This window comes from Thamnophis sirtalis, unplaced genomic scaffold (genome assembly GCF_051295495.1).
Source record: "Thamnophis sirtalis isolate CommonGarterSnake01/CBP01778 unplaced genomic scaffold, rThaSir2_p1.2 scaffold_5, whole genome shotgun sequence".
Classification (NCBI taxonomy): Eukaryota; Metazoa; Chordata; class Lepidosauria; order Squamata; family Natricidae; genus Thamnophis; species Thamnophis sirtalis.
The window spans coordinates 69,037,369-69,052,231 of record NW_028261385.1 but is presented as its reverse complement, the minus strand read 5'-3'; the positions used below and the strand labels follow the sequence as shown (position 1 = coordinate 69,052,231).

At 37.1% G+C, this 14,863-nt stretch overlaps 1 protein-coding gene across 1 annotated transcript in view; it reads right to left on the bottom strand.

Annotated features, from left to right (window-relative positions):
• The window catches only part of TRPM6 (transient receptor potential cation channel subfamily M member 6), an 86,863-nt gene that overhangs the window by 34,957 nt on the left and 37,043 nt on the right, over positions 1-14,863 (bottom strand). The window contains exons 23-26 of the mRNA XM_087715985.1: positions 4,887-5,061; positions 3,944-4,058; positions 2,255-2,457; positions 421-553 (exon numbers count right to left, since the gene is read on the bottom strand). Of these exons, the coding sequence (XP_087572111.1) occupies positions 421-553; positions 2,255-2,457; positions 3,944-4,058; positions 4,887-5,061 (626 nt within the window). The remainder of the gene's footprint in view (positions 1-420; positions 554-2,254; positions 2,458-3,943; positions 4,059-4,886; positions 5,062-14,863) is intronic.

Here is a 14,863-nt window from a genome sequence, read left to right as displayed (position 1 = left end):
ATTTGTTCAATATAATTCAGCATAACCCAAAAATTAGTTGAATAGATCTTTACTTTCTGCATTAAACTGAATAAAGCCTAAAGAATTTAACAGGATGGCGTAGCTTAAGGAATTTATTCATTTTTTTCATATTATCTATTATTATTTTTGTTCCACTGTATTGCATAATATTTTATTAACATTTAAATATTTTGGACCAGTTCAACATGTTTTTGTTGCCAAAAATTAAGAGGGGCAGTTCAAAATTGCAAGATTTGAGAAGTTTGCATACATGACCTGGCTCTTTTATGGCATACATGCACAAAGGGGCAGGGTTTTCATTGTGATTCTATGACTGACATCTCAAAATTTTTGACCCTCCCCCATCAATGCCACTGTTGCTCAGTATCAAAAGAAGTATTATTACAAGACAGGCCCTACCTTTCATTTGTAACACGGATCTGTTCACTATCGCTGAAATGAAAGCTTTCCTTCTTTTCGTGTAGATACTGTTCCACACACTGTTCTTCAAAATCATGAAGCTTTTTTAATTCCTCATCACTCAGGTACAGTTCTGGGTAAAGCAATGACAAATCAATTTTACCTTTATTGGATTTAAATAACTACAGTGATCAAACACGTGACAGAAAGTTGTCAGTTACAGGTGGGTGAACCTTTCAACAGTGTTGATTAACTGTTAATAGGGAGTGGTAAAATGAAACTTGAGGCAATGACATATGAAGACATGTGTTGGTCTTTTGATAGATAGATCGATAAAGCCCCTGGTTAGTTATGTTTTGTCTATGAATTTGCATAGAGCGACTGGATGCCATCTTGTTTTCTTCTGTATTGTGTTTTATTGTTTCTTAGATTGTGTGTCATCCAGAATAAAGTAAAATATAATACATAAAATCCTTTTCTCTTCCATTTTAGTTTCCATTAATCTTATACACACCACAAATATCACATATAGTCCTTCATATTTTGTTAAATAGAGGATTATATTGAACAAAGTTATTTTCTTTACTGCATATAAAGACAGCCCTCCTTAAAGAAGGCAATAGTAAATTCACGGTGTGGGGGTATGATGACAATATAATGGTATTACCCATGGCTAGTTTGCATGAACAAAAGTTGTTCAACATATTCTGGAAGCCATAGCATTTCCTTCTAAACAATATAGTTCATGCTTGGAGATTATGATAAAATTAGTTTTATCATTACAGGGCCTCTCTGGAATCAATAGAACATCGTATTTGTAGCCCAGGATTGAACTGTAGGCTACTTGGTGCTCTCTAAGCTTGGTAGTTTTCTTGCAGACATTTCATTACCAAACTAGGTAACATCAACAGTGCAAACTGATGGTGTTATCTAGTTTGGTAATTAAATGTCCACGAGAAAACGAAGCTCAAAGAGCACCAAGAATCCCACCTCTCTGGAACACAACATGTTTTATCAACTGAGTGGTATAGTTACAACCCAACTTGATTAGAAATAATCTTGACTGAACATGATGTACACCTTTCACTTGGCACTAGGATGCTGATTGTAATCATAATCTGTGAATCAGGGCTGGGTTCCTACTGCTGCTACTGCTGGTTTGCTCAGGGATGTGCTGTGTGTGAGCTTGATGCGTGCAACGTGCACATAGACAGTACTAAAAATGCTTCTGCGCCTGCGCAGAAGCAAAAAACTAGATGGCACCTGGTTTTTTCTCCCTGGCTGTTTTTGCTTTATTCCTCTTGTTTGATATGGCATATATTTGCAAGTATGGTGTTAGTTGGTCAAATTTTCCATCTTGTTCATTTATTTATTGTACATCAGAAGTGTCAAACTGGTGGCCCAGGAGCTGGATGTGTTACGCACAGGCCACACCCACCCCAGCCATGCCCACCCTAGCTCTGCAAATAGAGAAAATGTCACAAAACACCACATGACGGCAATGTGATGCAGTGAGTTTGACACTCATCTTTCTACATTGTATCTTGTTCTTTTGCATTGTGCCAACACTGATTACAACAAATACGTAAATAAACAGTATTTTTAGAATTCTGCAGCACATCTACACATTCAAGGAAGAACGTGTGATAAAAAAGAGCAGCGGAACTTTTCGGGTTCTGAATTTAAACACAACCATTTAGACAGAATTTAAGTCCTTATTTGACAATATCTATAACCACACAATTATCAGTTGGAATGCCATTACAGTCTTTTTTTAAAATAACGTATATATTTGATCCTTGCATAAGAAATCTAAATGTAAGACTCTGCTTACTGAGTTCAACATGCTCCTTCTCCTCTTGATCCAGTTGACTTGGGAGCCGGCGGTTGCAAAGGCAATTTAGCACAAGGCCAATATGGCTCAGTATGATGAAAGGTGGAGGCAGCCATGGCTTTTCATGGTATGTCATGATATAGCGGTAACGGTTATATTTCCAGAGTTTGTTTGACATAGACTTCATATCAAAATAAACATTACTGGGGATTAAGAAGGAAAGGGAGAGGGTGGATCAGATGGTCACTTTACAAACCATTTACAAAGCACAAACTTTATAACCATTGACATTTTACATCATATTTATGTTAGTTAGTGCTTAACAAGAAGAAATACAGGAAGTCCTCGACTTGCAACAGTTTGTTTAGTGACCGTTCAAAATTGCAACAGCACTGAAATAGTGCGTTCTGACTGTTTTCACTTTTACAATCCAGGAGTGGGTTTCAGCCAGTCTGTTCAGGGATGCTCTGCATGCACACGCTATTAAAAAAAATGCTTCTCTGCATGCACAGAAGCAAAAAACAAGATAGGCGCTACCGAGAGAACCAGTTCAGGGGTGTGGCAGGCCGAGTTGCTACCTATTCAGCCGAACCGGTCCGAACCGGTAGGAACCTACGTCTGTTACAACCATTGCAGCATCCCTGTGGTCACATGATCAAAATTCAGACACTTGGCAACTGACTCATATTTCTGACGTTTGAAATGTCCCGAGCACAGGTGATCCCCTTCTGTGACCTTCTGAGAAGCTAAAGTCAATGGGGCAGCCAGATTCACTTAACAGCAGTGTCATTAATTTAACAATTGCAGGGATTCACTTAACAACTGCAGGGGACTAACTAACAAGAAAAGACATAAAATAGGGCAGCTGAGACAGTTAGTTAGTTAGTTAGTTAGTTAGTTAGTTAGTTAGTTAGTTAGTTAGTTAGTCAGTCAGTCAGTCAGTCCGTCAGTCAGTCAGTCAGTTTGTTTGTTGAAAATGTACAAGATAACAGGTATAAGTATAAACATGGACAAGGAAATGAGTACAAATAAATGGGGACAGTAGGACAAGGACGGAAGGCACGCTGGTGCGCTTATGCACATCCCCTTTATGGCCCTCTTAGGAATGGGATGAGGTCCACGGTAGACGATTTAAGGTTGAATCTGTGGGGCTAAGAGGATGTAACAATGGAGTCCGCATAACTGTATAACTCAGAGAAAAAAATTGTATGACTCTGATAAGGAAGACGCCAAATGAAGTTTTTTTAAAAAAAAAACAGTTTGCTTTTTATGTCAAAGGTCTTCCCTGCCTTTCACCCAGTGGTATCATATAGCCTATGAAAGTAAGAAAAAAAATCCTAGTCATATATACAAAAGCAAGCAAGAATCTGCTGAAAAAAAGTTCAGTGTTGAACTCATTTGTTAGGAATAGACAATATCTAGTAAAAATAAATCATGATCATAACCTTGGACTTATTATGCCTTTTCTCCTAAGTTATGCCTTGGAATCTATTTATTATAGCTGGAGGAAGTTGATTTTTACTTCTATAAAATTTTGTAAGCTAGATATACTACCAATAATAACAATAAAACATAAACCTTAATACCCTACAGATGTGTCTGGACTATACTCCCCAAATTTTCCTTGGAACTTTAATTCTAAAATGTCTTAAAATCATGAGGATAATGATAGAAGAAAGCGATACTTACTTGAAGAAAGCAATAAGTAGATTGACCATAATGATGTATTGTACAAAGAGGTACACTGCTTGAAGAAATGGGGTGAGAAATGAACCTGGAGGACAGTTTTTATCTAATTCACAAGCTGAAAAAATATAAAAGAAACTATAAATCTGGCTTGTGAATACTAATATAACGACACATCCATTCATGAATTAAGAGATCCAGCCAGTTTAAACCAAATAATAAAGTTTAATCAATTTGATGATAGTAAATTAGCCATAAACAAACTACTTCCAACCATTTTCTGTATAGTTATTTCTTTTATTTTTCATAATGAAAGACAAATTATGTATTTAAGAACAAGAGGATAGAGTTCTTAGAAAAACGCATGTAGTATATTCTATATTACGAAGGTTTTAAAGTCAGAGCAGTGGGTGAAACAATCTGAAAATTATTGAACTATGACCTCATTAGAAATTATAGTATAATAATATTTAAAGTATAGTGCAATCGAAGATATCTAGTCATTCGGCATATCTTTCTTTCTTCCCATAATTTTAAGAGTCTGAGACAGACTCCAGCTGGGAAATTCAATCATCAGTCAGAAAGGATGGGGAAAGGGAGAGTTTTTTATTGTTTATCGGGATATTAGAGCTTTTAATTGCAGTGAAATTGACAGAATGATGAAATTATGCTTCATTTGTATCACAGGTTATAGAGCACAATTAAGGCAAACATTTGGTACTGTTCATTATTACTAGCCACATAATAAGTGGCTGTGTTAATAATAGGTAAGCTATGCCTTTATTTATTTGTCCAATTTGTATTTCACAAGAAGTGACTCTGGGAGGCAGGCAGAAAAACCTACTATTAAAACATGCTGACTATAAATCCATTAAAAAGAATTAAAATAATAGATGTAAATAGAAGATGAAATTTAAATGGAACATTTCAAAAAGAGCAGACATACCATCAATTTCTCCTGCATACACCTCACCAAATATCATCCAATATGGCTGAAATACAATATCTCGTGCAAGAGTCCATGATGGCTGCTCATTTGGAGAAAGTATTGCTTTTCGTGCAACACCAAAGCTTAATAGTACTATGGCCATCATAATTACAATATAGAACATGTTTGCTGTCTGTAAATGAAAACAAAACAAGGTATCATACCGGTAGTAAAACAGTCTCTGCTGTTGCTTTTAATAAACCTGATTGTGCAATCTATTAAGAAATAATACAAAAGCATCTTATAAGATATAGGGTTGCCAATTATTCAAAAACCATTAATAATAATAATAATAATAATAATAATAATAATAACAACAACTGGCCGCTGTGATACAATTGTATAATAATAATAATAATAATAATAATAATAATAATAATAATAATAATAATAATAATAATAATAATAATAACAAAATCAAGAATGGAGAGTTGGCAGAACAAAGCACTGCATGGTCAATTTCTGGAAAAAATAAAAGATAAAGTGGACAGTGAACAAACTTGGTTATGGTTAAAAACAGGTACATTAAAGAAAGAAACAGAGTCACTAATCCTGGCTGCGCAAGAACAAGCTATCCGCACAAATGCCATTAAGGCCAAAATCGAAAAATCCTCTGATGATGCCAAATGCAGACTTTGCAAAGAAGCTGATGAAACTGTTGATCACATACTCAGCTGCTGTAAAAAAATCGCGCAGACTGATTATAAATTGCGGCACAATTCAGTCGCACAAATGATCCATTGGAATCTGTGCAAAAATTATAATATTGAAACAGCAACAAACTGGTGGGAACATCAGCCTGAAAAAGTCACCGAAAATCAGATGGTCAAGATCTTGTGGGATTTCCGTATACAAACCGACAAAATACTGGCGCATAATACACCAGACATCACACTGGTTGAGAAAAATAAGGTCACAATCATAGACATCGCAATACCAGGTGATAGCAGGGTCGCCAAGAAGGAACATGAAAAAATCGCAAGATACCAGGACTTAAAAATCGAAATTCAACGACTATGGCACAAACCAGCAGTGGTAATTCCAGTGGTAATTGGCACACTGGGTGCTATTCCAAAAGCACTGGAATTACATTTAAAACAGTTAAAAATTGACAAAATCACCATCAGTCAAATGCAAAAAGCCGCACTGCTTGGATCTGCACGCATATTACGAAAATACGTTACGACGTCCTAGGCCCCTGGGTGGGGCTCGACTAGTAACCAATGCCAAATCCGGCGAAACAACTGGCCGCTGTGACACAATTGTATAATAATAATAACAACAACAACATCAAGCGAGGAATTTTCCAGGGTGATTCACTTTCACCTCTTCTCTTCATCATCGCAATGATCCCACTATCAGTAATATTTAAAAAAATGAAATTAGGCTACCAAACAGCCAAAGAAGCTGAAAAAATTTCGCATTTACTATATATGGATGATTTGAAACTCTATGGAAAGTCAGAAATAGAAATCCAATCATTGACAAACACAGTCCGAGTATTCAGCACCGATATTTCAATGCAGTTTGGCATGGAAAAATGCGCCACTGTATCCATAAAAAGGGGCAAAATCACTGCATGTGAGGGAATTGAAATGCCCAATGGCCAATTAATTAAATGCAAAGAAAATGAAGCCTACAAATACTTAGGCATTCTGCAGTTGGATAACATCAAGCATGGAGAAGTAAAAACTATTGTCAGGCGAGAGTTCACCAACAGAGTTAGGAAAATTTTGAAATCTAAATTGAATGGTGGAAATACAATCAAGGTCATAAATACCTGGGCAATACCAGTTATAAGATACACAGCTGGTATAGTTAACTGGACACAAGCTGATTTGGACCTTTTGGACCGAAAAACCAGGAAACTAATGACAATGCACTACAGTTTACATCCACGTGGTGATACTGATAGACTATATCTGCCCCGAAAATCAGGTGGCAGAGGATTATTACAAGTGAAGCAAACAGTTGAAGAAGAAAAACATGCACTGGCTGATTATTTAAAAGAAAGTCAAGAACATCTATTAATCGAAGAAAAGAACAAAAATCTACCGAAGGCCCAACAGACGAAACAAGAATACAGAAAAGATGTGATAAAATCAAGAATGGAGAGTTGGCAGAACAAAGCACTGCATGGCCAATTTCTGGAAAAAATAAAAGATAAAGTGGACAGTGAACAAACTTGGTTATGGTTAACAAGGTAACATTAAAGAAAGGTACATTAACAAGGTACATTAAAGAAAGAAACAGAGTCACTAATCCTGGCTGCGCAAGAACAAGCTATCCGCACAAAAGCCATTAAGGCCAAAATCGAAAAATCCTCTCATGATGCCAAATGCAGACTTTGCAAAGAAGCTGATGAAACTGTTGATCACATACTCAGCTGCTGTAAAAAAATCGCACAGACTGATTATAAATTGCGGCACAATTCAGTAGCGCAAATGATCCATTGGAATTTGTGCAAAAATTATAATATTAAAACAGCAACAAACTGGTGGGAACATCAGCCTGAAAAAGTCACCGAAAATCAGATGGTCAAGATCTTGTGGGATTTCCGTATACAAACCGACAAAATACTGGCGCATAATACACCAGACATCACACTGGTTGAGAAAAATAAGGTCACAATCATAGACATCGCAATACCAGGTGATAGCAGGGTCGCCGAGAAGGAACATGAAAAAATCGCAAGATACCAGGACTTAAAAATCGAAATTCAACGACTATGGCACAAACCAGCAGTGGTAATTCCAGTGGTAATTGGCACACTGGGTGCTATTCCAAAAGCACTGGAATTACATTTAAAACAGTTAAAAATTGACAAAATCACCATCAGTCAAATGCAAAAAGCCGCACTGCTTGGATCTGCACGCATATTACGAAAATACGTTACGACGTCCTAGGCCCCTGGGTGGGGCCCGACTAGTAACCAATGCCAAATCCGGCGAAACAACTGGCCGCTGTGATACAATTGTACAACAACAACAACAACAACAAACAACAACAACAACAACAACAACAACAACAACAACAACAATAATAATAATAATAATAATAATAATAATAATAATAATAATAATAATAATAATAATTCCGGTAACTAATGGTAACTAATTCCGGTAAATAATAACTCCGCCGTTGCCGGTCCCAAGCCCGGATGAGAAAGGAGGAAGGTTGGGGTCAGCTTGGCATCTGGTCCCGTAAAAAAAACCTGCCAACCCATACAATATGGTGAAAAAAACAAATAAGAATTCCATACCGCATCGGTCGTCGCGCGGGTTAACAAGGGCCGCGGTGGATGTTGGGGTCCCTGGACATCCGTCGACAAGTGGGCTACAAGTGGCCCAGCCAACAAAACGACAAAAATATAGTGCAGATGAAAACCGTGCCATAATGGCCTGTTACTACAACTCAGAGCCAGAAAAAAGAGGCTATTTAAAGAGAATGTATGAATTATGGAAACAACAATATCCACATTCAAATGTTAGTGAACAACGACTAGCAGATCAAAGGCGATTTATTATACGGAATAAAGTGTTTAGTGAAGTTGAACATGAGGAAATTCAGGCAAATTGCAAAACCCCAAAAACAATATCACAAGCGGAAATAATTGATATTCAAGACACAACTAAAGACATTATAGTAGAACTCCCAGAAGAAGCTCTCGGGGAGGAAATAACATCACCACCACTAGAACCAGTTATCACTGAACCAACTGATGAACTAACTCAAAAACAAAAAGAATTGAAGGATAAGATCATGGAGCATTTTCTGCTTAATGAGGAAAGGCAACGTTTACCATCACTAAAAACTATGCCTAAGAAAATTTTGGCCCCTATCATGAAAATGGTTAATGCAGTGTTTTCAACAATTGAATCGGGATCCATCTTGGAAACAAACCAGTTAATGTACAGCGCAGCTGTAATAGTCACTAATGAACTAGGCATTAAAATTAAAGTACCTAGTCACACAACAGAAAAAGCATCAAAGCCAAAGTGGAAAATCCGTTTAGAACAAAAAATCAAAAAATTAAGGGCAGATGCTAGTAACTTAAAGAACATGCATGAGCAACGGCTTAAAAACAACAAAATCATAGATCGGCTAATCAGGAGATATAGATTGGATACAAGAAACATCAATGAAGCTGTAGAGATTGTAAAACAGCAGATAACAGCAACAGCTAGAAAAATTGAAAGATATGAGGCACGAATCATCCAATATAAACAAAATCAGCAATTTCGATCATACCAACGGCGTTTTTACCAAAGTCTTAATGTAAATGGTGACACCAAAAGTGAAAAACCAGAAAAACAGGCCACAGTTGAATTCTGGAAAGAATTGTGGGAAAATGCAAAGGACTACAACAAGGAAGCAAAGTGGATACATGACTTTGAGAAAAGCATTGGCAACAAACAAATGCAAGTATTAGAAATAACAACTGAGATGGTCAAAAATCGAGTTAAAAAGGTAAAGAATTGGACATCACCTGGAAAGGACCAATTACATGGTTTCTGGCTCAAATATCTGACCAGTTTACATACAATATTGGCCAGGCAACTGAATGAAATTTTACAAAAGGGCCAAATTGATGAATGGTTGACAACTGGAAAAACATACTTGATTCAGAAAGATGCAACTAAGGGAACAACACCTGAAAACTACAGACCAATAACATGCTTGCCAACAACCTTCAAATTACTCACAGGCATTATTGCAGATAACATGATGGATTATTTGGAAACAAACAACATCTTGCCAGTAGAGCAAAAAGGCAACAAAAGAAGGAGCAGGGGCACAAAAGATCAGCTTCTAATTGATAAAATGATATTAGAAAATTGTAAGAACAGAAAAACAAACTTGAATATGGTCTGGATTGATTACAAAAAGGCATTTGACTCACTGCCACATAGTTGGATCATAAAATGCTTAGAAACAACTGGCATTAGCAAAAATATTACATCCTTTACTGAAAAGGCGATGAAACAATGGAGAACTGAGTTGGCAGTAGGGAATGAGATCTACGGAATGGTTAATATCAAGCGAGGAATTTTCCAGGGTGATTCACTTTCACCTCTTCTCTTCATCATCGCAATGATCCCACTATCAGTAATCTTTAAAAAAATGAAATTAGGCTACCAAACAGCCAAAGAAGCTGAAAAAATTTCACATTTACTATATATGGATGATTTGAAACTCTATGGAAAGTCAGAAATAGAAATCCAATCATTGACAAACACAGTCCGAGTATTCAGCACCGATATTTCAATGCAGTTTGGCATGGAAAAATGCGCCACTGTATCCATAAAAAGGGGCAAAATCACTGCATGTGAGGGAATTGAAATGCCCAATGGCCAATTAATTAAATGCAAAGAAAATGAAGCCTACAAATACTTAGGCATTCTGCAGTTGGATAACATCAAGCATGGAGAAGTAAAAACAATTGTCAGGCGAGAGTACACCAACAGAGTTAGGAAAATTTTGAAATCTAAATTGAATGGTGGAAATACAATCAAAGCCATAAATACCTGGGCAATACCAGTTATAAGATACACAGCTGGCATAGTTAACTGGACACAAGCTGATTTGGACCTTTTGGACCGAAAAACCAGGAAACTAATGACAATGCACTACAGTTTACATCCACGTGGTGATACTGATAGACTCTACCTGCCACGAAAATCAGGTGGCAGAGGATTATTACAAGTGAAGCAAACAGTTGAAGAAGAAAAACATGGACTGGCTGATTATTTAAAAGAAAATCAAGAACATCTATTAATCGAAGTAAAGAACAAAAATCTACTGAAGGCCCAACAGACGAAACAAGAATACAGAAAAGATGTGATAAAATCAAGAATGGAGAGTTGGCAGAACAAAGCACTGCATGGCCAATTTCTGGAAAAAATAAAAGATAAAGTGGACAGTGAACAAACTTGGTTATGGTTAACAACAGGTACATTAAAGAAAGAAACAGAGTCACTAATCCTGGCTGCGCAAGAACAAGCTATCCGCACAAATGCCATTAAGGCCAAAATCGAAAAATCCTCTGATGATGCCAAATGCAGACTTTGCAATGAAGCTGATGAAACTATTGATCACATACTCAGCTGCTGTAAAAAAATCACGCAGACTGATTATAAATTGCGGCACAATTCAGTAGCACAAATGATCCATTAGAATTTGTGCAAAAATTATAATATCAAAACAGCAAAAAACTGGTGGGAACATCAGCCTGAAAAAGTCACCGAAAATCAGATGGTCAAGATCTTGTGGGATTTCCGTATACAAACCGACAAAATACTGGTGCATAATACACCAGACATCACACTGGTTGAGAAAAATAAGGTCACAATCATAGACATCGCAATACCAGGTGATAGCAGGGTCGCCGAGAAGGAACATGAAAAAATCGCAAGATACCAGGACTTAAAAATCGAAATTCAACGACTATGGCACAAACCAGCAGTGGTAATTCCAGTGGTAATTGGCACACTGGGTGCTATTCCAAAAGCACTGGAATTACATTTAAAACAGTTAAAAATTGACAAAATCACCATCAGTCAAATGCAAAAAGCCGCACTGCTTGGTTCTGCACGCATATTACGAAAATACGTTACGACGTCCTAGGCCCCTGGGTGGGGCCCGACTAGTAACCAATGCCAAATCCGGCGAAACAACTGGCCGCTGTGATACAATTGTATAATAATAATAATAATAATAATTTTCGGTCCAAAAGGTCCAAATCAGCTTGTGTCCAGTTAACTATACCAGCTGTGTATCTTATAACTGGTATTGCCCAGGTATTTATGGCCTTAATTGGTGGAAATACAATCAAGGCCATAAATACCTGGGCAATACCAGTTATAAGATACACAGCTGGTATAGTTAACTGGACACAAGCTGATTTGGACCTTTTGGACCGAAAAACCAGGAAACTAATGACAATGCACTACAGTTTACATCCACGTGGTGATACTGATAGACTCTACCTGCCACGAAAATCAGGTGGCAGAGGATTATTACAAGTGAAGCAAACAGTTGAAGAAGAAAAACATGGACTGGCTGATTATTTAAAAGAAAATCAAGAACATCTATTAATCGAAGTAAAGAACAAAAATCTACTGAAGGCCCAACAGACAAAACAAGAATACAGAAACGATGTGATAAAATCAAGAATGGAGAGTTGGCAGAACAAAGCACTGCATGGCCAATTTCTGGAAAAAATAAAAGATAAAGTGGACAGTGAACAAACTTGGTTTTGGTTAACAACAGGTACATTAAAGAAAGAAACAGAGTCACTAATCCTGGCTGCGCAAGAACAAGCTATCCGCACAAATGCCATTAAGGCCAAAATCGAAAAATCCTCTGATGATGCCAAATGCAGACTTTGCAAAGAAGCTGATGAAACTGTTGATCACATACTCAGCTGCTGTAAAAAAATCGCGCAGACTGATTATAAATTGCGGCACAATTCAGTAGCACAAATGATCCATTGGAATTTGTGCAAAAATTATAATATCAAAACAGCAAAAAACTGGTGGGAACATCAGCCTGAAAAAGTCACCGAAAATCAGATGGTCAAGATCTTGTGGGATTTCCGTATACAAACCGACAAAATACTGGCGCATAATACACAGGACATCACACTGGTTGAGAAAAATAAGGTCACAATCATAGACATCGCAATACCAGGTGATAGCAGGGTCGCCGAGAAGGAACATGAAAAAATCGCAAGATACCAGGACTTAAAAATCGAAATTCAACGACTATGGCACAAACCAGCAGTGGTAATTCCAGTGGTAATTGGCACACTGGGTGCTATTCCAAAAGCACTGGAATTACATTTAAAACAGTTAAAAATTGACAAAATCACCATCAGTCAAATGCAAAATGCCGCACTGCTTGGATCTGCACGCATATTACGAAAATACGTTACGACGTCCTAGGCCCCTGGGTGGGGCCCGACTAGTAACCAATGCCAAATCCGGCAAAACAACTGGCCGCTGTGATACAATTGTATAATAATTTAATCGAAGTAAAGAACAAAAATCTACTGAAGGCCCAACAGACGAAACAAGAATACAGAAAAGATGTGATAAAATCAAGAATGGAGAGTTGGCAGAACAAAGCACTGCATGGCCAATTTCTGGAAAAAATAAAAGATAAAGTGGACAGTGAACAAACTTGGTTATGGTTAACAACAGGTACATTAAAGAAAGAAACAGAGTCACTAATCCTGGCTGCGCAAGAACAAGCTATCCGCACAAATGCCATTAAGGCCAAAATCGAAAAATCCTCTGATGATGCCAAATGCAGACTTTGCAATGAAGCTGATGAAACTATTGATCACATACTCAGCTGCTGTAAAAAAATCACGCAGACTGATTATAAATTGCGGCACAATTCAGTAGCACAAATGATCCATTGGAATTTGTGCAAAAATTATAATATTAAAACAGCAACAAACTGGTGGGAACATCAGCCTGAAAAAGTCACCGAAAATCAGATGGTCAAGATCTTGTGGGATTTCCGTATACAAACCGACAAAATACTGGCGCATAATACACCAGACATCACACTGGTTGAGAAAAATAAGGTCACAATCATAGACATCGCAATACCAGGTGATAGCAGGGTCGCCGAGAAGGAACATGAAAAAATCGCAAGATACCAGGACTTAAAAATCGAAATTCAACGACTATGGCACAAACCAGCAGTGGTAATTCCAGTGGTAATTGGCACACTGGGTGCTATTCCAAAAGCACTGGAATTACATTTAAAACAGTTAAAAATTGACAAAATCACCATCAGTCAAATGCAAAAAGCCGCACTGCTTGGATCTGCACGCATATTACGAAAATACGTTACGACGTCCTAGGCCCCTGGGTGGGGCCCGACTAGTAACCAATGCCAAATCCGGCGAAACAACTGGCCGCTGTGATACTATTGTATAATAATAATAATAATAATAATAATAATAATAATAATAATAATAATAATAATAATAATCGGGATCCATATTGAAAACGAACCAGTTAATGTACAGTGCAGCTGCAATAGTCACTAATGAACTAGGCATTAAAATCAAAGTACCTAGTCACACAACGGAAAAAGCATCAAAGCCAAAGTGGAAAATCCGATTAGAACAAAAAGTCAAAAAATTAAGGGCAGATGCTAGCAACTTAAAGAAAATGCATGTGCAACGACTTAAAAATAGCAAAATCATATATCAGCTAATCAGAAGATATAGATTGGATACAAGAAACATCAATGAAGCTGTAGAGATTGTAAAACAGCAGATAACAGCACCATCTAGAAAAATTGAAAGATATGAGGCATGAATCATCCAATATAAACAAAATCAGCAATTTCAATCAGACCAACGGTGTTTTTATCAAAGTCTTAATGTGAATGGTGACACCAAAAGTGAAAATCCAGAAAAGCAGGCCACAGTTGAATTCTGGAAAGAATTGTGGGAAAATGCAAAGGACTACAATAAGGAAGCAAAGTGGATACATGATTTTGAGAAAAGCATTGGCAACAAACAAATGCAAGTATTAGAAATAACAACTGAGATGGTCAAAAATCGAGTAAAAAAAGTAAAGAATTGGACATCACCTGGAAAGGACCAATTACATGGTTTCTGGCTCAAATATCTGACCAGTTTACATGCAATATTGGCCAGGCAACTGAATGAAATTTTACAAGAGGGCCAAATTGATGAATGGTTGACAACTGGAAAAACATACTTGATTCAGAAAGATGCAACTAAAGGAACAATATCTGAAAACTACAGACCAATAACATGCTTGCCAACAACCTTAAAATTACTCACAGGCATTATTGCAAATAACATTATGGATTATTTGGAAACAGTCACCGAAAAGTCACCGAAAATCAGATGATCAAGATCTTGTGGGATTTTCACATACAAA